Below are 25,935 nucleotides of genomic sequence, written 5' to 3'. Positions count from 1 at the left end.
GCTGTCTGCAGGGCTGTCTCCTCCTGACTCCTCCACTCCACAGCACAGATATCTTGAGGCTACAGGAAGCTCGGCCAGGCAGCGAAAGCCGGTGCGGTGGGGGACTCTGATGGCGCAGTGGGACTGAGGTGCCGGTAATAGCATAAAGAGTGCCGGCGGCCTCACAATTGTATTGGCACAGGCTGCACGGCTCTACTGTGGCATGACGGTGTGAAAGGGGAGCGGTGGCCCCATACCATCCCTGGTAGTTACGCCACTGCCCCTAGCTGCGCCCCTGGGGTGGTACCTAGGTGATGTCATGCGGCACAGGGAGGCCTTGTGAAGCTCTTCACTGTGCCGCTATTTGTAATGCCGGGGACCGACTCCCGGGCAAGGAGAGAGGGTGATGGCCAGCAGGGTTTCCATGGGGCTCTGGGAGGAAGGGTGCTGTCAGATTTTGCTAGGAAAATGTTTTTTCCTATCATCACTGCCAATCTTCTGTGGGCCTATTTTCATGGGGAGTCCTGGAGCTGCATCTCCACCCACTGCATTGTTAATCTGGCCTTGAGTTCCACAGCTTCACACATACCTGAAGAAGATGTAATCTCAGCTTTAATGGAGTACTCACCCTACACAAGAGCATTGTTCCTCCCTTATGTGCTCCTGTAATCTGCCTCTCTGCAAAGAGATTCATGTTTGCATGTAAAGCATGGACAAAACCAAGTTTCACTGCAGGTAGGGCAGATGTAACATGTGCAGAGAGTGTTAGATTTGGGTGGGGTGTGTTCAAACTGAAATTGCAGTGTAAATATACAGCTAACATCTGTGGGCTACATGCAAAAGCAGCCAGTATTTACCCAGCACAGATAAAAAGTATAAGCCAACCAAATCTCAATCTCTCTGCACATGTTACATCTGCCCCACCTGCAGTGCAGCATGGTGTACCCAGTTGCTTGCTTTTTTACTTTACTTATGTCACCCACCCTGTACCGCCCTAGGGTTGTGGACTACTATTTTATCATAAGTGCCTCCACCCGAGTATATAAATTATCATGGGGCTACTTGGGAAAACCCCTCCCCTATAGACAGTGACCCTATTTACCATACTGATGTATATAAAGACAACGCTTACACCAGGTAGACACCACTTACCCCACTGGACGCGGCTCAGCAACAAGTGACTTTATGTTTCTTTCATAAGGATATTCCACACTAACATCAGTGGTTACATTGTAACAATAACAGTCATGTAATAATACATTAGTGTGGTAGTAATATATGTAACGGTCACAGTATGCATTATAAAGAACATACTAGAACTACTTCCAAATACATATTGCCCCTCTAGTCTAGGGCATCAGTGATAGCCAGCCTCTAATTGCCCCTCTAGTCTAGGGCATCAGTGATAGCCAGCCTCTAATTGCCCCTCTAGTCTAGGGCATCAGTGATAGCCAGCCTCTAATTGCCCCTCTAGTCTAGGGCATCAGTGATAGCCAGCCTCTAATTGACCCTCTAGTCTAGGGCATCAGTGATAGCCAGCCTCTAATTGCCCCTCTAGTCTAGGGCATCAGTGATAGCCAGCCTCTAATTGCCCCTCTAGTCTAGGGCATCAGTGATAGCCAGTCTCTAATTGCCCCTCTAGTCTAGGGCATCAGTGATAGCCAGCCTCTAATTACCCTTCTAGTCTAGGGCATCAGTGATAGCCAGCCTCTAATTGCCCCTCTAGTCTAGGGCATCAGTGATAGCCAGCCTCTAATTACCCTTCTAGTCTAGGGCATCAGTGAGAGCCAGCCTCTAATTGCCCCGCTAGTCTAGGGCATCAGTGACAGCCAGCCTCTAATTGCCCCCCTGGGTCTTCACATTTACATAGGAAATATCACTGTACAATAACTATGACACAGTTACTACCACCTCTCACTATGGACAAGTAATTATAGATCCTATACAATTACCTGTAATTATTATTACTACTCATATACTGGTCTGTGCACAGAACTAGCCTTTACATATTACATGCCCCATTTATATATATGTGTATGTATTTATAATAAGGTGCATAACACAATATAGAACATGACAGGGCTTATCACCTGCGATTATTTTGAGGTTCCATATAAGAAAAGACTGGAGATATATATATACATAATGTTCCTCAGCAAATCTTCTGTATCTCTTCCAGAAACATATCACCTTCCTATGTTCTATCCGGGAAGTGTAAGAAAGGTGCAGATTTACTATACATGGATAAATATGTCTCTGGTGTAACTCTGTGTAACCTGCAGCCAGACCTCCCAGCTGTCCCTGCACAATAGTCACTGAATATAAATGCTGAATATTTCTATGTACAACCATGTATATATATATATATATATATACACACACACACGCACACACACACTATATATATATATATATATATATATATATACACACACACACACACTATATATATATATATATATATATATACACACACACGCACACACACACACACACACACACAGTATATATATATTATAATTAGGCTTCACCTCAGAAATTACACATATATTTATTTATTTATTTATTTTAGGATTAACCCTTTCCTAGGGCTACATATACAAACATGGATCAGGCCCATAGCTTGGTACTACAATTACCAGTAGGAGGAGACATCATCCCAATACAGCCAATAGGAGCAAGCGTAGCACTGACTGGCTGACAGACAGATATTGCAGCCAATCACAGCTGTCAGTGAGTCAGAGGTGGAGAAATCCCACAGAGATGTATATGTATATATTTATAATGACAGTCTCTAAGGCTGGGTACACACCTCAGCGACATGTCTGCCGACACACCATCACACCGACAGAGCAGCCAATAAGGTAAGCTACAGTATACTGACTGACCAATTGGCCGTTAGATATGTCGGTGATGACATCACAGCCGGGTGGGTGATATGTCTGTCAGTGTGTACCCAGCATACCACACCAACATGGGAACACACCCACACACTGGTCACATGGTAACACAGGGGGAGGGGCTCAGCTGTAGCTCCACCCAATACATCATTCTATTGGCTGAATGTTCCCCCAATCCTATACCCCTCCCCGTGATGTCACCAGTCTCTGGGCAGATTCTCTATGGTAATTTCTCCCAGCTCCTGACTCCCCCACATATAGTTATACACCCATCCGCTACCCATAATGCAGCATGGAGGGGCTCAGTGAGGGCGGCAGTGTAGGTGTGTAAGTGTCTGATGGGGTCACACAGAGAATAAAAGGACAGCTGTCCTGCCCCATAATCCAGATATACCCTCACTCTGTCACAGGGGATATTGTCAGGTAACCGGATCTCTGTCCTGTCATGTCTCACATAGTAATGATTATTATACCTACGCACACACCAGGACTTGTTATTACATCCAATGTGTGACTGCCATCCTCTCCTGTCTATACTGGGGTAACATATCCCCACCATCCACATCACTGACTTACTGACATCCACCTCCCAGTCATGTCGCCCTGAGGAGAATCTCCTGCTGCTTATTACCTGATAAAACTGAAATCTCTCTGGTGTTACTGGGTGATTCTGGTTTATATATGACCAGGATGCAGTTTTCCTGTCACCTGATATCTGTATATAATCACCAGCTGTGGTTACATCCAGTAATATGTCTGTAGCCTCCTGCACATAGATCCCTGTATTTATCCCTGTTATTATATCAGACTCTGTATCACCAGCTGTGGTTACATCCAGTAATAGGTCTGTAGCCTCCTGCACATAGATCCCTGTATTTATCCCTGTTATTATATCAGACTCTGTATCACCAGCTGTGGTTACATCCAGTAATAGGGCTGTAGCTTCCTGCACATAGATCCCTGTATTTATCCCTGTTATTATATCAGATAATGTGTGTAATGTCCCTGAGATGAGACCCACATCCAGATCTCCTGCACCACGGACCTGGTTATCATGTCTCTCTGTGTCCTCAGTATCACACAAGTCCCCTGTGTCTGGTTCCTGTAAGACAGTCACTGGATCAGACATGTTACACAGCTCCTCAATGTGACGCATCTTCCCGGACAGCTCGTCCTTCTTTATTTCCAGCTGCTGGATCAGATCAGAGACTGAGAGTGAAACGCGCTGTTCCTGCCTGGAGATCTCACTCAGGACTCTCTTCTCCAGGTCATTCAGCTGTCTCCTGATGTCTCTAAACAGGGCAGTGACTGTCTCTATTACACCAGCTGCTTTTCCCTGATCTTCTCTCCTGCGCTCCTGCAGTCTCTGGGCTCTTTTCTCAGTCTCCGCTCTCTTTGTGGTCAGTTTCTGCAGAACATTCCTCAGCTTCTCCTTCTTCTTCTCAGAGGCCTCATCCAGCATCTCCACCAGGTGTCCCCGATGTTCTCCATCCAGCCTGCAGGACACACAGATACAGGCAGCATCCTCTGGGCAGTAATACTTGTAGATCTCCTTATGGACGGAGCATTTCCTGTTCCCCAGGGCAGTGGTGGGATCACATAAGACGTGCTCTGGTGACTTGCTGTGTACTCTCAGGTGTTTATCACACAGAGAAGCCTCACACAGCAGACAGGATTTAGCAGCAGGTACAGGAGAGTCCACACAGTAAGTGCAGAAGATCCCAGTCTCCTCCTGGTCTGGCCGAGTAGACAGGAAACTCTCCACTATGTTACACAGCGTTATGTTCCTCTGCAGTGCAGGACGCTCCTGACACTCTGCTCTGCAGTCAGGACAGGTATAAGCTCCAGCCCCCTCCTGTGTATCCAGCACACGATCAATACAGACCCGGCAGAAGTTGTGGCCACATCTCAGGGTTACAGGATCTGTATAAATGCTCAGGCAGATGGAACAGTCCAGCTCCTGTCTCAGATCAGCAGACGCCATCGCTGCAGCAGGAGAGAGAAATGAAAGTGAAAGTCTCTGACACTCAGACACCAAGAGGGGGTCACATTCTGCACACAGGGCGAGGCTGAGCTGTCACTCACATTATAGCTACAGGCTCACTTACATTACACTAAGAGACACAGATAATATATAAAGGGACATCATGCAGGAAATGTACTTATATAGAAAACAATAAAGGTAATTTAACTACTTAACTGATGTTTCCCCCCCCCCCCCAAAAAAAAAAAAAAACGCTCAGAAATTGTTGTGTTTATTTAATGAGTGAATTAGGTGAACATAAATTGAACCCTAGCCAAAATGACTTTAGTTTAAAAAAAAAAAAAAAAAAAGTAATACATTTTTCAAACATCGGAACATCAGGTCCGTTTGAGCATCGGTAACATTGCAAGTCTATAGAGCCCGGACAGCTGCCATGTACACGGGGGGCTTTGGGGTGATGATTTACACTTACCAGTGGTTGCTATTGTGTGCCGCCTCTGGAGGTGGGGGGTCCTGCCATGCTGACCGATCAGCAGTAATTGGCAGCATGGCAACACTGAGGGGATGGTGCAGGGTGGCAGAGGCCTCTGAGAGCAGCAGTAGAGGGAAGTTTCCCTTCCCTGCCGCCAGTGGCGTAAGTTTGCCCCAGTTACCCGGAGGCAAGATAAATATTGGTGCCCTCCCTTATATTTAGATAAATGTATATACATGTCATTGTCTTTTATTTTAAATCACACATTTCTTAGCAGTCATACCCAGGATTAGAACCCATGACCTGTTACACTGATGGCAGACACTTTAATGATGGAGCTATTTGCTCCTGCATAGGAAGTATGAGAATTATAACTATGTGAAGTTACGTGTAATTGTCAGAGAAATATCTTCATATAGTTAGAATTCTCATATTTCCTGTACAGGAGCAAATAGCTTCATCAGTAAGGTGTCCAGTCTAATAGGTTGTGGGTTGTATTCCTGGGTATGACACTTGTAAAATGTGAATCTATAATAAAGAGGGTGTGACTTGTAAGGTGCAGGGACCAGTGAGGAAGTCGACCACTAAAGAGAGCGGCAGCTATTAATTAACTTAATTGAATGGTGTCACAGAATGGGAGGAGAGGTGCCCCCCTTCAAAGCAGGAGTCCGGCGGCAGATGCCTCCGTTGCCTCCCAGAGTTACGCCTCTGCCTGCCGCTGCTAACACTGTTTATCTGACTGGTCGCATCCTGTGCGACCACGTCAGATAGGACACTTGCTGGTGTGGTCGCATCTGATGCCGCCATGCCAGGCAAGTGGTTAAAGACCCCATGCTGTTGTTTTATGTTTACTTTTTAACTACTTTTACACAGAGGAGCGCTGTACAGATCACACTCCTCAGGGACGTCTATTTCAAAAGTGTATTTTGTTCCTAGTTTGCACAATTCACGGCCATATATTTTTGGCAACTTCCCGTGTTTCAGTGATATCTATGGAAAGTACTTTAGAGTTTTCAGACTGTGGCAGATAGGGCATTTGATCGTATTAGCGTGATCACACGTGTTTTGATGTTCTATTCCATGTAACACTCCCGTGTTTTGTCTTTAGTAAATTCCTGTGTTTGCAAAAATTGCCAAACACACCGTGAGATTGCAAACTCTGGCAAACATGGACCTTAGCAAATTTACCCCTTTGGTGATGCCAAGAGTCCTGAATGTGCAGGGCAACACTATCATACTGGACAGGTGCACCATGAGATGTATATAAGTCGAGTTGGTTCACCAATGAATGTTGTACTGTAAGTCACTGTTTTTTTACTGATCCCAAATATACTACTACTACGAAACTCAATGTACAAGATGTTGCAGATCAAAGTTTTAGTTAGAGATGAGCGGGTTCGGATGTAACGCCAGAATTAACACCAGTTCGGTTTTATCTGGATGTTTCTTATTGGCTATCCAAAACACGTGACGTCTGTGAGGCAATAAGATGCCGGTTGAGAACCGAGTAAAACCGAACCTGCTGATCTCTAGTGTTAGTGCAGTATACAGAAGTACTACGCGGGTGGCTGGTTAGCAAGTAATTTAGGAATTCAGACAAACTGTGACTGGATATACAATAATGATGGTAACAGGAGAAACAGATATCCCAGCATGTGTAACACCTGTATAGCAGGAACTCAGATTATACAGGTGACCAGTGGTGCAAGTAGAAATATTTTCTTAAAGGTACTGAGTGACGGAAAATGGGTGTGGTCATGTGGTGTGAGGGGGCGTGGTCACATATGTCGAAATCAAAAATATTACATACACATCACATACAAACTTCAAACAGATGGGTCTCTGTGCGTGAGCAGCGATATATGGTAGCATACGCATTCACACAGACAAGCCAAAAAGATATATTCAACACATATTTCATACAATAAACGTATACCAAATGAGCCAAATAGGAAAATTCAGTACAGGCGCTATTGATAGGAAATAACCACACTAATTTATTGAACTTATTTTTGCAGCTCTCACACAGTAATCTGAAATAACTGGGAAGATAAATGTAATGAACATATAGACTTAACTATACAAGAGAGCGCAAAATAATATAATATAAAAACAATTTATTATCATTAAAAAAAAACCAATTGGTAAATAGATCAAACATTAGTATAATAATAAAACCACATCACATCACTTGAACCATTGTATGTGCCAGTATACTGATATCCATAACCAGTCCCAATTTAGACGTGTTTGTAAATGTCCAAAGATCCTTAAATGGACAGAGATGTAAATAAGTGTCCCAGACCAATTAATGGCTCCCTAGATAGGAGAAAATATGTGGATGTATAGCTTGTTATAGGTACCAGCCTTTTTGATATGATGGAGATGTGTGCCGAAGTGAAGTTGAAATATAGAAGTTCACATACAAAAATGTTGTGGGGACTAGCCCCAAAGAAAATGCCTTTTTTGGAGCACTCTTTTGAAATAATTAATGGTATATTATATAAAGAATTGATGAATAGTATTAAAACTTAACTTTTATTTCTAACCTATCTAAAATAAAAGGGAGAATAATCAGAATATATACAAGACACTGAAGTGATTGTCACTAGTATTCAGTGAGTGTCGCTGTCTCCCGTTATGTCAAAAGTAAATAAACATGTTCATATTATTTTCTTTTTTTCTCTTTTCTTAAAAATAATATTTTAAGACACTATGGTTACTGATGAAAACAATACACGCTTAGCATATGCCTTTAAATACCTAACTTTTGAGTAAAATAACTATGCGCATGCGCTCTGCGAACCTTGTGCATGCGCAGTAAGCGACTAATCGCAATATAGCGAAAATCGGCAATGAACGAACAACTCGGAATGCCACATCACTATGTCAGCTCTGCAGTACTTCTGAGCTCATTCTCAGCTCAAATGAAACTAAGTTGACAAATGGCAGATTGTTGTAAAGCTGGATTTCTCTCCAACATGTTTCCCTAATGAGTCAAAATCAGGCCTCAGGCGGCCTCACAATTGTTTATGGAAAAACTTGTAACAATCACACACAATGGGGCCATGAAACATATCATCTCCGGTAAATATTATGGAATGTCATTTTTTCACAAGAGGACACTTCCCTCCTTATTCAATTCAAATGAGAAAGCACATAAAACTGCAAATCATCAGATGCAGGATCATATACCTGGACTTGATCACATATGGTATGCAGTGAGGGACAATTGTCACCTTAACTTTCACCGTTGTACCAGTATGATCTGTCTGGGGAGCATTTGATAGGCTGAGACCGTAGGTGCACCTCTGTTAAATTATTCCCATAGGGCCTCACTTTTATTTATTACTGTGAGTTATTTCAGGCTGTTGTGTGAAAAATAGAGAGAAATAGTACAACCCAATATACAGTTACCCCCATCTGCTGCCCATCCTCATCAAAAGAGCGGAAGAAGGGTGAGAGTAGGGGTACTGATGGATTGATGGAAAAAAAGCCACAGTATCCCCCCGTGTCTCCATCTCTGGTGTTAGAGCAGCCCTGTTACCATAGGCATTGCAGGGCTGCAATGCGCCGCGGGGACCGGTGAAATACCTGTGAAATAATAGAGGAAGTGCATAGACCTGGTATACCAGCCAATCTTCTGTGATCAGTTTTGCTAAAGGGTCACTTATTAAATTAATATATCTTTATAAGTGTGATCCGTAGCATATTACCACCCAAGAGCACAAGGAAATAAAGCTATCCTGAAAATCATAGTACCGGGCAGTTCATCCGCCCTCCTATTTCATAAACACAGTTCCTAAGTGAAGAGCTGGAATGTTGCCAATTCGTTGCCCAGTCTCGGATCACCCTGCCCGTTCATCATCAGCTCAATGCCCTTGTTTCAAGTGGCGTTTTCACATGCCGCTGAACATAGCTGGTTACCACATCTCAAGTAGTTGCTTCACATGCCGCCCGACATCTCCAGTTAATAGGTCTCTGATAGCGGTTTCACATGCCGCGTGATACAGCTGATTTGCCGGATCTCGAGTAGCGGTTTCACATGCCGCCCAACACAGCGTCCTCCTGTAGAGGAGAGCTGTACAGTGGAGCACAACGTCTCACCTGGACGTACGTTTCACAAACGAGCTTGATCACCAGCCTGGCAGTTTTATGTGCTTTCTCATTTGAATTGAATAAGGAGGGAAGTGTCCTCCTGTGAAAAAATGACATTCCATAATATTTACTGGAGATGATATGTTTCATGGCACCATTGTGTGTGATTGTTACAAGTTTTTCCATAAACAATTGTGAGGCCGCCTGAGGCATGATTTTGACTCATTCGGGAAACATGTTGGAGAGAAATCTAGCTTTGCAACAATCTGCCATTTGGCAACTTACCCCTTTTCCACCTACGAGCACGGGTCGCAGCCGGGAGCCTGACACGGAAGCTGCCCTGCTGTGAAGCGTGCTCAGCCCCTTTCCCATCAGCAGTCACCAACACGGCATATTGCCGGGTTGGTGACGCTTCTAGTGACGCGGCAGGGGCGGCGCAGGGAGATCACATGATCTCCCAGCGCCGCCCTTCCATACAGTATAAACGGGAGCCGTGTCGCATCGACGCGGCTCCCGTTTACACTACAGCCCTACCCGGATCATTCCCGTGTCCTACCCAGGTAGCTACTTGATCCGGGTTTTTGCGGGGGGACCCTTTTCCACTTGCAAAAAACACGGGTAAATGCGCACCCCTGTGCATTTACCCGTGTTTTTTGAGCTAGTGGAAAAGGGGTACTCCTCGTTTCATTTGAGCTGAGAATGAGCTCAGGAGTACTGCAGAGCTGACATAGTGATGTGGAATACATGATTGTTAATATTAAAGATGACCTTTCAGCAATATGTAAATTGTGAGAAATGTTTAGGAAGTGGTTTAAAATGAAGTGCCACTATATGATGTGTACATAGATATAAGATCTTTTTCCTCTGCAATATAGCCAAATGACATCTGCATGGTTACACTGAGTGTTTGCCTAAACAATGATTGTTAGTCTTAAGGGCATATGCTAATCGTGTATTGTTTTCCTCAGTAACCATAGTGTCTTGAAATGTTATTTTTAAGAAAAGAGAAAAAAAGAAATAATATGAACATGTTTATTTACTTTTGACATAACGGGAGACAGCGACACTCACTGAGTACGAGTGACAATCACTTCAGTGTCTTGTATATATTTTGATTATTCTCCCTTTTATTTTAGATAGGTTAGAAATAAAAGTTACGTTTTAATACTAGTCATCAATTCTTTATATAATATACCATTAATTATTTCAAAAGAGTGCTCCAAAAAAGGCATTTTCTTTGGGGCTAGTCCCCACAACATTTTTGTATGTGAGTTTCTCATAATTCCAGGAGCACCTCCAGCCTGTTTATGATTTAGATAGGATTGTCCTTAGTATCAAGAGTAGCTTCTCAATAGATAGTAAACATCAAGTATCTGGTGCAGGATAACAGTTTGAACTATAGAAGTTGCCACTTCCGTCCATGGCTTAATAATATACCTAAAAGCCAATATCTCAGAATTCGTTGCAATTGTTCTCAGTTAGAACAATTCGAGACACAGGCCACAGAACTTGCTACCTCCTTTAGAGATCAGGGGTCTCCAGCCAAATTAGTGGAAGAAGCTCTAATAGAAACTCGTTCTAGAGATATGGAATCCCTTTTGGCATCTAAATTAGATGTGGAATGTACATCTGACACTGATTCACAACAACCCAGATTTATTACCAAGTCCAATACGTTTAAATTGGAACTGGTTATGGATATCAGTATACTGGCACATACAATGGTTCAAGTAATGTGATGTGGTTTTATTATTATACTAATGTTTGATCTATTTACCAATTGGGTTTTTTATGATAATAAATTGTTTTTATATTATATTATTTTGCGCTCTCTTGTATAGTTAAGTCTATATGTTCATTACATATTTCATACAACACATAAGTTAAAAATGTCAAGCACCAGACATTATAATGTACTTATATAAGAGTTATAACATCATATATATATATATATATATATATATATATATATATGTATTATTGAAACAGAACAAGTTAATTATATCATGCTTAGTGTTAAAATTATCAGGAGAATGTGTGGAATAATTTGATAGCTATGGGAAGATTGTAGCACATTGCAATGATTAGTTATGATTAAATGTATGAAATCTAAAGTCACTCTTATTTGAACAAAGACAGCATGTGTGCAGCAAAAAACAGTGGCTAACCCCTCTTCAAACTGGACGTTGCTTGCATATGAACTGACAACAACACATCATGAATGAGAGATCTCCCTCCCCTGGACCAATAACAGAAAACTCAGTCCCAGACATGTACCTCCCCCAATACACAGTATATAGGTATTACCCCTCAGCAAGGAAGCTCTGTTCATTGCTGTTTGGCGCAGATTCAAAGATGGAAAGGACTGTTCATTGAGCAAATAGGGTGAAGTATGCTAGCTGTAACTAATCCTTATGTAACTATCTGCTTCTTATATAATTGTAACTCTGTAACTGTATATATATATATATATATATGTTATAACTGAATGATATACTGTACATATGATATATTTTATGCATACCCTTTTAATATCAAATATATATCTCTGAGCGTTGGACCTCAGCCTACAATGTGTGTGACTGCTTGCTTTCTCTTAAGGGATGTAGTGTTTGCGACGTACAGCGCACTTTTATCGTATATGGTAATAAGATGCGCCTAGCGTCCGCAGCATATATTAACACTGGTATTTTTAATATTTATTAGAAATAATTTGAATTTTACACATAAGAATATGGGGAGTGGCTACATGACACTAGCAGTGTTGCCACATGGCAAAGCCCCTTTTCTTTGCAATTTGGTGGCAAGTCTAGAAATATATAGTAATGCCTCCAGTATAATAGAAATATATAGAAATGCCTACAGAACAATAAATATTTAAAGCAATGCCTCCAGTATAATATATATAGAAATGCCTACAGTATAATAGAAATATATAGTAATGCCTCCAGTATAATAAATATATAGAGTGATGCCTACAGTAAAAAAGAAATACATAGTAATACCGCCAGTATAATAGAAATATATAGTGATACCCCCAGTATAATAGAAATATATAGTGATACCCCCAGTATAATAGAAATATATAGTAATGCCTCCAGTATAACAGAAATATATAGTATAGATGAGTGGGTTTGGTTCTCGGAGAACTGAACCCCCCCTGAACTCTACGTAGTTTACATGGGTCCGAGGCAGCCTCGGTTCTTCCCGCCTTACTCGTAGAACCCGAACGAGGCAAAATATCATCATTCCGCTGTCGGATTCTCGCGAGATTCGTATTCCATATAAAGAGCCGCGCGTCGCCGTCATTTTCACTCGTGCATTGTACGTTCTCTCAGTGGAAAGCTCAATATCAGCTCAATATCTGTGCTCAGTATCAGTGCTGCATTGTGGTGACCAGTATACTACAGTACAATATTCGAGTGCTGCATCTTGCTGCTCCATGTCAGTTCTAGTATCCTCATCAGTGCTCAGGATCAGTGCTCATTGTCTTTCTGCTGCATTGTGGTGACCAGTATACTACAGTACAATAGTCCAGTGCTGCATCTTGCTTCTCCGTGTCAGTTCTAGTATCCTCATCAGTGCTCAATATCTGTGCTCAGTATCAGTGCTGCATTGTGGTGACCAGTATATAATACTACAATACAATAGTCCATTGCTGCATCTTGCTGCTCCATGTCAGTTCTAGTATCCTCATCAGTGCTCAATATCTGTGCTCAGTATCAGTGCTGCATTGTGGTGACCGGTATATAATACTACAGTACAGTAGTCCATTGCTGCATCTTGCTGCTTCTTGTCAGTTCTAGTATCCTCATCAGTGCTCAATGTCTGTGCTCAGTATCAGTGCTGCATTGTGGTGACCAGTATATAATACTACAGTACAATAGTCCATTGCTGCATCTTGCTGCTCCGTGTCAGTTCTAATATCCTCATCAGTGCTCAATATCTGTGCTCCGTATCAGTGCTGCATTGTGGTGACCAGTATATAATACTACAGTACAATAGTCCATTGCTGCATCTTGCTGCACCGTGTCAGTTCTAGTATCCTCATCGGGGCTCAATATCTGTGCTCAGTATCAGTGCTGCATTGTGGTGACCGGTATATAATACTACAGTACAATAGTCCATTGCTGCATCTTGCTGCTTCGTGTCAGTTCTAGTATCCTCATCAGTGCATATGAAAGGATGATACCACCTTAGGCAGGAATTGAGGACGTGTCCGCAACTCCGCTCTATCGACATGGAAACCAGATAGGGGCTTTTATGAGACAAAGCCGCCAATTCCGACAGTTGCCTAGCCGAAGCCAAGTCTAATAACATGACCACCTTCCAAGTGAAATATTTTAACTCTACCGTTTTAGGCGGTTCAAACCAGTGTGACTTAAGGAAACTTAACACCACTGTAAGGCCCCAGGGCTCCACCAGAGGTACAAAAGGAGGCTGAAAATGCAGAACTTCCTTCACAAAAGTCTGAACTCCTGGGAGAGAAGCCAATTCTTTTTGAAAAAAATGGATAGGGACGAAATCTGAACCTTAAGTTTTAGGTCCAAATTCACTCCAGTTTGTAGGAAGTGAAGGAAATGGCCCAGATGGAATTCTTCCGTAGGAGCATTCCTGGCCTCACACCAAGAAACATATTTTTGCCATATACGGTGATAATGTTTAGATGTCACGTCCTTCCTAGCCTTTATCAGCGTAGTAATGACCTCATCCAGAATTACTTTTTCCGCTAGGATCCGGCGTTCAACCGCCGTGCGATCAAACGCAGCCGCGGTAAGTCTTGAAACAGACATGGGCCCTGTTGCAGCAGGTCCTGCCTTAGAGGAAGAGGCCACGGATCTTCTGTAAGCATTTCCTGCAGATCTGGATACCAGATCCTTCGTGGCCAATATGGAACAATGAGGATTGTTCTCACTCCTCCTTTTTCTTATTATTCTCAACCCTTGGGTATGAGAGGAAGAGGAGGAAATACGTAGACTGACTGGAACACCCACGGTGTCACTAGGGCATCTACTGCTACTGCCTGAGGGTCTCTTGACCAGGCGCAATAACACTGCAGCTTTTTGGTGAGGCGGGACGCCATCATGTCTATCTGTTGCAGTCTCTACCGAACTGCAATCTGTGCGAAGACTTCCTGATGAAGTCTCCACTCTCCAGGACGTATGTCTGGTGAGGAAGTCTGCTTCCCAGTTGTTCACTTCCGGAATGAACACTGTTGACAGTGCTCTTACATGATTCTCCGCCCAGCAAAGAATTCTGGTGGCTTCCGCCATCGCAACTCTGCTCCTTGTGCCGCCTTGGCGGTTTACATGAGCTACTGCGGTGACGTTGTCTGACTGGATCAGAACCGGTTGGTCGCGAAGAAAGGTCTCCGCTTGATGTAGGGCATTGTATATGGCCCTTAGTTCCAATATGTTGATGTGAAGACAAGTCTCTTGACTTGACCAAAGACCTTGGAAATTTCTTCCCTGTGTGATTGCTCCCCAGCCTCGGAGGCTTGTGTCCGTGGCCACCAGGATCCAGTCCTGAATGCCGAATCTGCGGCCCTCTAGAAGGTGAGCACTCTGCAGCCACCACAGGAGAGATACCCTGGCCCTGGGGGATAGGGTGATCAACTGATGAATCTGTAGATGTGACCCGGACCACTTGTCCAGTAGGTCCCATTTGAAGTCCTCTCATGGAACCTGCCGAAGGGAATGTTTTTCCAAGGACTCGAGTGCAGTGATGCACTGACACCTGTCTTGGTTTCAATAGGTCCCTGACTAGAGTCATGAGTTCCTGGGCCTTCTCTATCTGAAGGTAAACCCATTTCTGGTCTGTATCCAGAATCATACCCAAGAAGGGTAGAAAAGTTATAGGAACCAACTGTGACCTCGGGAAATTGAGAATCCAGCCGTGTTGCTGTGACACCTTCAGCGAAAGTGACACGCTGTTCAACAACTGCTCTTTTGATCTCGCCCTTATTAGGAGATCGTCCAAGTATGGGATAAAATGTGACTCCTTGCTTGCGTAGGAGCACCATTATTTCCGCCAATTACCCTGAAATTGGTAATGATAATCCTGTACGGCAATTGTCAGGTACGCCTGATGGGGTGGATAAATGGGAACATGAAGGTATGCAGCCTTTATGTCTAGATACACCATCAAATCCCCCCATTCCAGGCTGGCGATGATCGCTCTGGGCGATTCCACTGTAAATTTGAACCTTTTCCCGTATAGGTTCAGAGATTTTAATTTTAAAATAGGTCTGACCGAACCGTACAGTTTCGGGACTACAGCCAAGATTGAGTCATATCGCCTTCCTTGTTGCAGGAGGGGAACCTCGAGCACCACCTGTTGGAGATACAATGTGTGAATTGTATTTAATATTATCTCCCTTTCTGGGGGAGAAGCCGGTCGAATTCCAGCTTGTAACCCTGAGAAACAATTTGTATTGCCCCGGGATCCATCTGTGAGTGAACTCAGATGTGGCTGAAGAGTCGAAGACGTGCTCCCCCTGGGACGGACTCCCTTAGTGGAGCTCCCGCGTCATGCGGTGGATATAGTAGAGGCCGGGGAGGACTTCTGTTCCTGGGAACTAGCTGTGCCCTGTGCCCTTACCTCTGGTAAGAAAGGACGCTCCTCGTACTTTCTTGTTATTCTGCGACCGAAAGGACTGCATTTGATAATGTCGTGCTTTCTTAGGCTGTGAGGGAATATAAGGCAAAAGATCAGAATTACCAGCTATAGCTGTGGAGACCAGGTCCGAGAGCCCTTCTCCACACAATTCCTCAGCCTTGTAAGGTAAACCTTCCATATGCCTCTTTTAGTCGGCATCACCTGTCCATTGCATGTTCCACAGGACACGTCTAGCAGAAATCGACATAGCGTTGACTCTAGAACCCAGTAGACTAATGTCTCTTTGGGCATGTTTTATAGACAGCAACTTTTATATATATATATAGATATATAGATATATATATACATATGGAGAGAGTTTTTTTAAGTCAGTGCGCTTAGTCTACCGTCCAAAAGTTCCTTTTAAAGGAAGGGGTCGTTAGAAAGTCCTGCTGTTTGGACTTAGTCGGTTGTGGATGCTCCGTCAATGAACACCTCCCAAGCTTCTTTGGTGGCAGCTCAGTTCTTCAAGAAATGACTTGGGTATGTTCAGTCATACAATTCTGTGGAGGCAGGGGAGAAGAACAAGCGCCATATGGTGTAGTATTTTCAATCAATGGAAGTAATAGATACGTATATAATGTAAGTACCGGATAGATTCTTGAGATTAGGCCTGTCTGTCTCACTAAGTTCTTTGTAGCTGTTCACCACCTCTCCAGGAGGGACACAATGCTCTGCTTCTGGACTTTTACAATCATACATTAAAAGTCCAGAAGCAGAGCATTGTGTCCCTCCTGGAGAGGTGGTGAACAGCTACAAAGAACTTAGTGAGACAGACAGGCCTAATCTCAAGAATCTATCCGGTACTTACATTATATACGTATCTATTACTTCCATTGATTGAAAATACTACACCATATGGCGCTTGTTCTTCTCCCCTGCCTCCACATATATATACATATACTAGGGTCAGTAATATGGTATCCTTATCTAGGGTTTCAATCTCCGCTGATAAGGTATCTGTCCATGCTGCTACAGCGCTATAAACCCATGCTGACACAATCGCCGGTCTGAGTAGTGTACCAGAATGTGTGTAAATGGACTTCAAAATACTTTTACTGCATGCTATCTGCAGGATCCCTGAGGATAGCTGTCAAGTCAGCGCTTTTGGGTTAACGTGACAAAGCTTTTTCCACCCTAGGGGAAGATTCCCATCACATCCTGGCCCTAGTAGAGAAATGATACTCCCTGAGAATTCTTTGTGGGAATCTGCAGTCTCTTGTCTGGAGATTCCTGCTCTTTTTCTTCATGAGAGGAGGGAAATTTACCTCAGCTTTCTTCCCCTTAAACATGTGTACCCTCGTGTCAGGGACAGATGAGTCATCAGTGATATGCAAAACATCTTTTATTACAATAATCAAAATGTAATACTTTTTAGCCAGTTTTGGCTGTAGCTTTGCATTATCTTAGTCGACACTGGAGTCAGACTCCGTGTCGATATCAGTGTCTATTATTTTGGATAGTGTGCTTTGTGAGACTCTGAAGGTCTCTGAGACAGAGGGACAGACATGGGTAGATTCACTGTCTGTTCTCTAATCTTTTGTGCAAAAAATTTACCTCAGCACTTAATTTCACATATCCAATCAGGTGTCGGCGTTGTTGACGGAGACACCACTCACACACACATTTGCTCCATCTCCTCCTTAGGAGAGCCTTTTACCTCAGACCATACTTGCCTACCTGACCCTCTCCATGAGGGAGAAAATGCTCTGTTCCTGGACTTTCCTGGTAATGTATAATTGCCATCACCTGTGGTGAGCTAGTTAATTGATAAGAAAGGTGTTTCACCACAGGTGATGGCAATCATACATTACCAGGAAAGTCCAGGAACAGAGCATTTTCTCCCTCATGGAGAGGGTCAGGTAGGCAAGGATGCCTCAGACATGTAAACACACACGTACCGACACACCACACACTCAGGGAATGCTCATCTGAAGATAATTCCCCCACAAGGCCCTTTGGAGAGACAGAGAGAGAGTATGCCAGCACACACTCCAACGCTATATGACCCAGGAAAAAACACAGCAATTTAATGTTTACGCAGTAGCGCTGTTATTATCTGCGCGGATTTATGTGCCCCCCCTCTTCTTTTAAACCCTCTCTTCTACTGTGGTATAAGCAGGGGAGAGTCCAGGGAGCTTCCTCTCAGGAGCTTCCTCTCAGCGGTGCTGTGGAGAAAAACATGGCGCTAGTGAGTGCTGAGGGAGAAGCCCCGCCCCCTCGACTAAAAGTGTAAAATTGGCGGGGGCTACTGCATATATACAGTGTCCAGCTGTATATATGCCCCTTTTGCCAAATAAGAGGTTCATATTGCTGCCCAGGGCGCCCCCTTGCGCCCCCCCTGCGCCCTGCACCCTTACAGTGACAGGAGTATGTGAGGTGTGTGGGAGCAATGGCGCACAGCTGCAGTGATGTGCGTTACCTCAGTGAAGATCATGAAGTCTTCTGTGGCCTCTGAAGTCTTCTTTTCTTCTCATACTCACCCGGCTTCTATCTTCCGGCTCTGCGAGGGGGACGGCGGTGCGGCTCTGGGACGGACGGCTAGGGTGAGATCCTGCGTACCAATCCCTCTGGAGCTAATGGTGTCCAGTAGCCTAAGAAGCAGGACCTAGCTTCAGAGAGTAGGGCTGCTTCTCTCCCCTCAGTCCCACGATGCAGGGAGTCTGATGCCAGCAGAGCTCCCTGAAAATAAAAAACCTAACAAAATACTTTCTATCAGTAAACTCAGGAGAGCTCACTGAAAAGCACCCAGCTCCTCTGGGTACAGTATCAAACTGAGGTCTGGAGGAGGGGCATAGAGGGAGGAGCTAGTGCACACCAGGAACTAAATTCTTTCTTAAAGTGCCCATGTCTCCTGCGGAGCCCGTCTATCCCCATGGTCCTTACGGAGTCCCCAGCATCCTCTAGTACGTTAGAGAAATAGGGAAAGATCAAGATTCACTTCCAACTAGTGCTGAAGCTGCTGCCACTAGTCATGGCAGAGACGATGAAATGCCATCAACGTCGTCTGCCAAGGCCGATGCCCAGTGTCATAGTAGAGAGCATGTAAAATCCAAAAAACAAAAGTTCAGGAAAATGTCCCAAAAATCTAAATTTAAATTGTCTGAGGAGAAGCATAAAGTTGCCAATATGCCATTTACGACACGGAGTAGCAAGGAACGGCTGAGGCCCTGGCCTATGTTCATGGCTAGTGGTTCAGCTTCACATGAGGATGGAAGCACTCATCCTCCCGCTACAAAAATTAAAAGAGTTAAGCTGGCAAAAGCACAGCAAAGAACTGTGCGTTCTTCTAAATCACAAATCCCCAAGGAGAGTCCAATTGTGTCGGTTGTGATACCTGACCTTCCCAACACTGGCCGGGAAGAGGTGGCTGCTTCCACCATTTGCATGCCCCCTGCAAGTGCTGAAAGGAGCACCCACAGAGTCCAGTTCCTGATATTCAAATTGAAGATGTCAGTGTTGAAGTACACCAGGATGAGGATATGGGTGTTGCTGGCGCTGAGGAGGAAATTGACAAGGAGGATTCTGATGGTGAGGTGGTTTGTTTAAGACAGGCACCCGGGGACACACCTGTTGTCCGTGGGATGAATCAGGCCATTGACACGCCTGGTCAAAATACCCAAAAAATCACCTCTTCGGTGTGGAATTATTTCAACAGAAATGCGGACAACAGGTGTCAAGCCATGTAATGCCTTTGTCAAGCTGTAATAAGTAGGGGTAAGGATGTTAACCACCTAGGAACATCCTCCCTTATACGTCACCTGGAGCGCATTCATCAGAAGTCATTGACAAGTTCAAAAACTTTGGGTGACAGCGGAAGCAGTCCACTGACAACTAAATCCCTTCTTCCTCTTGTACCCAAGCTCCTGCAAACCACACCACCAACTCCCTCAATGTCGATTTCCTCCTTAGACAGGAATGCCAATAGTCCTGCAGGCCATGTCACTGGCAAGTCTGATGAGTCCTCTCCTAACTGGGATTCCTCCGATGGATCCTTGAGTGGAACGCCTACTGCTGCTGTTGCTGCCGGCGCTGCCGTTGTTGCTGCTGGGAGTCGATCGTCATCCCAGAGGGGAAGTCGGAAGACCAATTGTACTACTTCCAGTAAGCAATCGACTGTCCAACAGTCCTTTGCGAGGAAGATGAAATATCACAGCAGTCATCCTGTTGCAAAGTGGATAACTCAGGCCTTGACAATTATGTTGGTGTATCCACCGTTAGATCACAGAGACTTAGAGAATTGCTTGAGGTAGTGTGTCCCCGGTACCAAATACCATCTAGGTTCCACTTCTCTAGGCAGGCGATACCGAGAATGTACACAGATGTCAGAAAAAGAGTCATCAGTGTCCTTAAAAATGCAGTTGTACCCACTGTTCACTTAACCACGGACATATGGACAAGTGGAGCAGGGCAGACTAAGGACTATATGACTGTGACAGCCCACTGGGTAGATGTATTGCCTCCAGCAGCAACAGTAGCAACATCTCGCAAATGCCAACTCGTTCCTAGGCAGGCTACGCTTTGTATCACCGCTTTCCAAAAGAGGCACACAGCTGACAACCTCTTACGGAAACCGAGGAACATCATCGTAGATTGGCTTACCCCAATTGGACTCTCCTGGGGATTTGTGACTTCGGACAACGCCACCAATATTGTGTGTGCATTACATGTGGGCAAATTCCAACACATCCCATGTTTCGCACATACAATGAATTTGGTGGTGCAGAATTTTAAAAAAAATGACAGGGGCGTAATGGAGATACTGTCGGTGGCATGAAGAATTGCGGGCCACTTTCGGCATTCCGCTACCGCGTGCCAAAGACTGGAGCACCAGCAAACACTCCTGAACATGCCCTGCCATCACCTGAAGCAAGAGGTGGTAACGAGGTGGAATTCAACCCTCTATATGCTTCAGAGGATGGAGGAGCAGCAAAAGGCCATTCAAGCCTATACATCTGCCTACAATATAGGCAAAGGAGGGGAAATGCACCTGACTCAAGTGCAATGGAGAATGATTTCAACGTTGTGCAAGGTTCTCCAACCCTTTGAACTTGCCACACGTGAAGTCAGTTCAGACACTGCCAGCCTGAGTCAGGTCATTCCCCTCATCAGGCTTTTGCAGAAGCAGCTGGAGAGATTGAAGAAGGAGCTTAAATGGAGCGATTCCGCTAGGCATGTGGGACTTGTGGATGGAGCCCTTAATTCGCTTAACCAGGATTCACGGGTGGTCAATCTGTTGAAATCAGAGCACTACATTTTGGCCACCGTGCTCGATCCTAGATTTAAAGCCTATGTTGTGTCTCTGTTTCCGACAAACACAAGTCTGCAGATGTTGAAAGACCTGCTAGTAAAACACTTGTCAAGTCAAGCGGAACGTGACCCGCCAACCTTTCCTCTTTCATTTTCTACCGCAACTGGAGCTGCCAGGAAAAGGATAAAATTTCCAAAAACACCCGCTGGCGGTGATGCAGGGCAGTCAGGAGTGATAGCTGACATCTGGACCAGACTGAAGGACCTGCCAACAATTACTGACATGTCGTCTACTGTCACTGCATATGATTCTGTCACTATTGAAAGAATGGTGGAGGATTATATGAGTGACAGCATCCAAGTAGGCATGTCAGACAGTCCGTACGTATACAAACAGGAAAAAGAGGCAATTTGGAGGCCCTTGCACAAACTGGCTTTATTTTACCTGTGTGTACTCCGAAAGAATGTTTAGTGTAACCTTGTCAGCGATCAGCGTAGGAGGTTACTTCCACAAAATGTGGAGAAGATGATGTTCATCAAAATGAATTATAATAAATTCCTCTGTGGAGACATTTACCAGCAATTGCCTCCAGAAAGTACACAGGGACCTGTGATGGTGGATTCCAGTGGGGACGAATTAATACTCTGCGAGGAGGGGGATGTACACAGTGAAAGGGGTGAGGAATTGGATGATGAGGAGGAGGTGGACATCTTGCCTCTGTAGAGCCAGTTTGTGCAAGGAGAGATTGATTGCTTCTTTTTTGGTTAAGGCCCAAACCAACCAATAATTTCAGCCACAGTCGTGTGGCAGACCCTGTTGCTGAAATGATGGGTTTGTTAAAGTGTGCATGTCCTGTTTATACAACATAAGGGTGGGTGGGAGGGCCCAAGGACAATTCCATCTTGCACCTCTTTTTTTTATTTTTATCTTTGCATCACGTGCTGTTTGGGGACCATTTTTTTTAGAGCCATCCTGTCTGACACTGCAGTGCCACTCCTAGATGGGCCAGGTGTTTGTGCCGTCCATCCAGCGACCTCGGTGCAAATTTTAGGACTAAAAATAATATTGTGAGGTGTGAGGGATGTTCACAATAGACTGGAAATGAGTGGAAATTATGGTTATTGATGTTAATAATACTATGGGACCAAAATTACCACCAAATTCTATGATTTATGCTGTTTTTGTGGTCATTTTGAAAATAAAACACCAGAATTCAAAACGCACCCGATTGCGACAAAAATTTCCAGGGAGGTTTTGCCAAAACGCATCCAAATCCAAAACACGACCGCAGAGCCGAATCCAAAACCAAAACACAAATCCCGAAAAATGCCCACTGCACATCTCTAATATATGGTAATACCCCCAGTATGATAAATATATATAGTCATTACTCCAGTATAATAGATATATACAGTAATGCCTCCAGTATAATAGAAATGATAATAGTGATACCCCAGTATAATAGAAACATATAGGGATACTCCTGGTATAATATGTATATATATATATATATATACTAGGTGCTTCATCTCGCCCTACGGGCGCTCTTCACACCGTCACAAGGGGCTATGCCCCCTTAACTCTTGCATGCCTATCTGGGGTTCAATATTTGTATTATATGGAGTATTACCTGCATTCCTTTGTTAGTGGTTAAATATTGCACAATGAAAGGGCGTGCAATGGTGAAGGAGGCGCAGCCCCTTGCGATGGCGCGAACAGCACCCGCAGGGCACGATGTACAGAATGTAGCAGGTGCGGGGGGGACTGCGGATGGGGGAGGGTATATGTAGATGCTGTGGGTGGAGGGGTGGGCCAGGACAGGGGCCAGGACAGAAATTACAGGGACAGAATATGGGTGACAGGTCCAGGGTAGGGGCGGCAGGACCAGGACAGAGGTGACAGGGCCATGATAGGGTTGACAGAGCAAGCACAGGGGTGACAGGGCCAGGATAGGGGTAACAGGGCCAGGATAGGGGTGACAGGGCAAGGCCAGGGGTGACAGGGCAAGGCCAGGGGTGACAGGGCCAGGATAGGGGTAACAGGGCCAGGATAAGGGTGACAGGGCCAGGATTAGGGTGACAGGGCCAGGATAACAGTGACAGGGCAAGGCCAGGGGTGACAGGGACATGACAGAACACAGGGCACGGGAGAGATTGGTATTAGGGACAGAACAGTGGTGACAGACAGATGTGTCTTACCGGAGTCACTGCTGCTGGCTGCTGCTGTTCCACTCCAACCTGTTGGGATCTGCTGCTGCTGGAGACTTGGCATGGCTGACTCTCTCAGGCTGGAGTCCTGCTTCCTCTGCCCGCCCGTCTGCATCCCTCCCCCCCACTCCTCGGTCACACACCGCGGACCTCGCGCGGCTGCTGGGCACTGTGGTAAGGTGAGACTGGGAGTGACTGGTTAGCCCCCAGGAGATGCTGCGGCTGGAGGGAGGAGGGGGTCATAGCATGCACGTGGCGCGGACCTCGCGGCTGCTGGGCACTGTGGTAAGGGGAGACTGGGAGTGACTGGTTAGCCCCCAGGAGACGCTGCAGCTGGAGGGAGGAGGGGGTCGGAGCCTGCAAGCAGCGCGGACTTCTGCAGTGCTGCCCGCCGGCTAAAGTGTGTGAAGGAGCTGGGCGCACCTCACTGCGGGTGGCAGCGCTGCAGCTAGCGGTGAGGTTGCCAGGGCTGGAGATAACAGAGGCAGTACGGAACCTGCACAGCGGCAGGTGCCCCACAAAACTACAGCTAAGAAGCGTGGAGTGTGCCAGACAGTGACGCTCCTCCGTGCCAGAGAGCCCCTGCTGAGTATGCTGATGTGGGGGGTCAAGCACACAGTGAGCCGGTGCCTGTCTGTCTGTACGGCATACCCCCTCACACACCCCCACACCTCCCAACGGTCCCGATTTTCTATTTAGTGGAGACAGAGGGAGAGGGGGTATCAGGGGATACGGATTAAGGGGGGGGTCCGGCAGCAGAGCCGAATTAAGGGGGGGGGGGCAGGGGGTACGTACTGCAGGCCCCACAGTTTTAGGGGGCCCCCCAGCTGGAGTAGCTCTGTCCCAGCTCTGAAGCTCCCCCGTCCTGCCAGTAACTGCAGCAGCATTGTGCTACAGTCAGCACACGCTGCTGCGTGTTGGCAGGTCTGTGGTGTTGCAGGGAGGCAGCAGCTTCCCTGCTTTCTTCTGCCTGTGTGGGTGTGTATGGGGGAGCGACCTCCCCCTCTGGATTTACCCCTAGCTGAGGGGCCAAAATCTCATTTAAAAAAAAAACAATTCCCGGAATTTTCATAAGGGGGCGTGGTCACGTGTCCGCGGTTAAGCCACGCCCCCAAACCCACAGCAGGCACAGCAATGAGATAGGCCCCCTGTCTCAAGTGCCCTGGGCCTCCCGGACTTATAATCCGCCCCTGGGGGCATGCCAGCAGCTCACAGAGCGCTGGGAATGCCACCTCACTGACGAAAACGGGGCGTGGCTCGCGATCGTGGGTGCTCACGTGAAGCCACGCCCCTTTTCGTTGGCCACACCTCCTTTTCACCGTGCGTGTGTCCCTCCTTCTGCCTGAAGAAAGCTGGGAGGTATGCACCCCTGCCTGTGCCATGCCCATACCATCTGCTCCTGCTCCTAGTCTCCTATAGATTTGCCCAATTCTGTGACTCATTTGACTAACTCCGCCCAGTTTTGTGACTCCACCCAGCATTAGCAAATGAAGCACAAAGTCACAGATCTGGGCTATTATATAGGAGATATATATTTATATATATATTAATGCCTCCAGTATAACAGAAATATATACAGTAGTAATGCCCCAGTATTAGCAGCAGAAGTACTAACCAGTGTTACTATTAACTACTAACACTAACGTTACTACTACTACTATTGTTGCAACTGCTGCTACTTCAATACTTTTTCTAAGTTATGGTTTAAGGTTAGGGAAGGTAAGAGGTTATGGCTTAAGGTTAGGGAAGGTAAGAGGTTATGGCTTACGGTTAGGGAAAGGAAGAGGTTATGGTTTAAGGTTAGGGAAGGTAAGAGGTTATGGCTTAAGGTTAGGGAAAGAAAGAGGTTATGGTTTAAGGTTAGGGAATGTAAGAGGTTATGGCTTAAGGTTAGGGAAGGTAAGAGGCTATGGTTTAATATTATGGAATGTAAGATGTTATAGCGTAAGGTTAGGAAAGGTAAGAGGTCATGGCTTAAGGTTAGAGAAGGTAAGAGGTTATGGCTTAAGGTTAGGAAATGTAAGAGGTTATGACTTAAGGTTAGGGACGGTTAGAGGCTATAGTTTAATACAGTGGTCCTCAGGACCCCACACGGTTCACGTTTTCCATGTCACTCGGCAGCTGCACTGTGTATCACCAACTGTCACATTTAAAAAATCTACAGGTGACCTGCAAAACATGAACCATGTGGGGTCCTGAGAACCGAGTTTGAGAACCTGTGGTTTAATATTATGGTATGTAAGATGGTATAGCGTAAGGTTAGAGAAGGTAAGATGTTAAAGCTTAAGGTTAGGGAAGGTAAGAGGTTATGGTTTAAGGTTAAGGAAGGTACGAGGTTATAGCTTTAGTTTATGGATTGTAAAAGGTTATAGCTTAAGGTTAGGGAA

At 45.2% G+C, this 25,935-nt stretch overlaps 1 protein-coding gene and 1 long non-coding RNA gene across 3 annotated transcripts in view; one reads left to right on the top strand and one right to left on the bottom strand.

Moving 5' to 3' along the window:
* Positions 1–25,935, top strand: part of LOC134945699 (uncharacterized) — a 471,787-nt gene that overhangs the window by 203,184 nt on the left and 242,668 nt on the right. The gene's annotated exons all lie outside the window — the stretch shown is intronic.
* The window catches only part of LOC134945694 (E3 ubiquitin/ISG15 ligase TRIM25-like), a 235,052-nt gene continuing 211,631 nt past the window's right edge, over positions 2,515–25,935 (bottom strand). For both annotated transcript variants that reach the window (XM_063935140.1, XM_063935139.1), the window contains exon 2: positions 2,515–4,865. In XM_063935140.1, the coding sequence (XP_063791210.1) occupies positions 3,100–4,863 (1,764 nt within the window). In that variant the 5' untranslated portion in view covers positions 4,864–4,865 and the 3' untranslated portion in view covers positions 2,515–3,099. The remainder of the gene's footprint in view (positions 4,866–25,935) is intronic.

The sequence above is a fragment of the Pseudophryne corroboree genome, chromosome 7, assembly GCF_028390025.1.
Source record: "Pseudophryne corroboree isolate aPseCor3 chromosome 7, aPseCor3.hap2, whole genome shotgun sequence".
Taxonomy (NCBI): Eukaryota; Metazoa; Chordata; class Amphibia; order Anura; family Myobatrachidae; genus Pseudophryne; species Pseudophryne corroboree.
The sequence above is the reverse complement of the archived record's forward strand: the minus strand, read 5'-3'. Positions and strand labels throughout refer to the sequence as shown.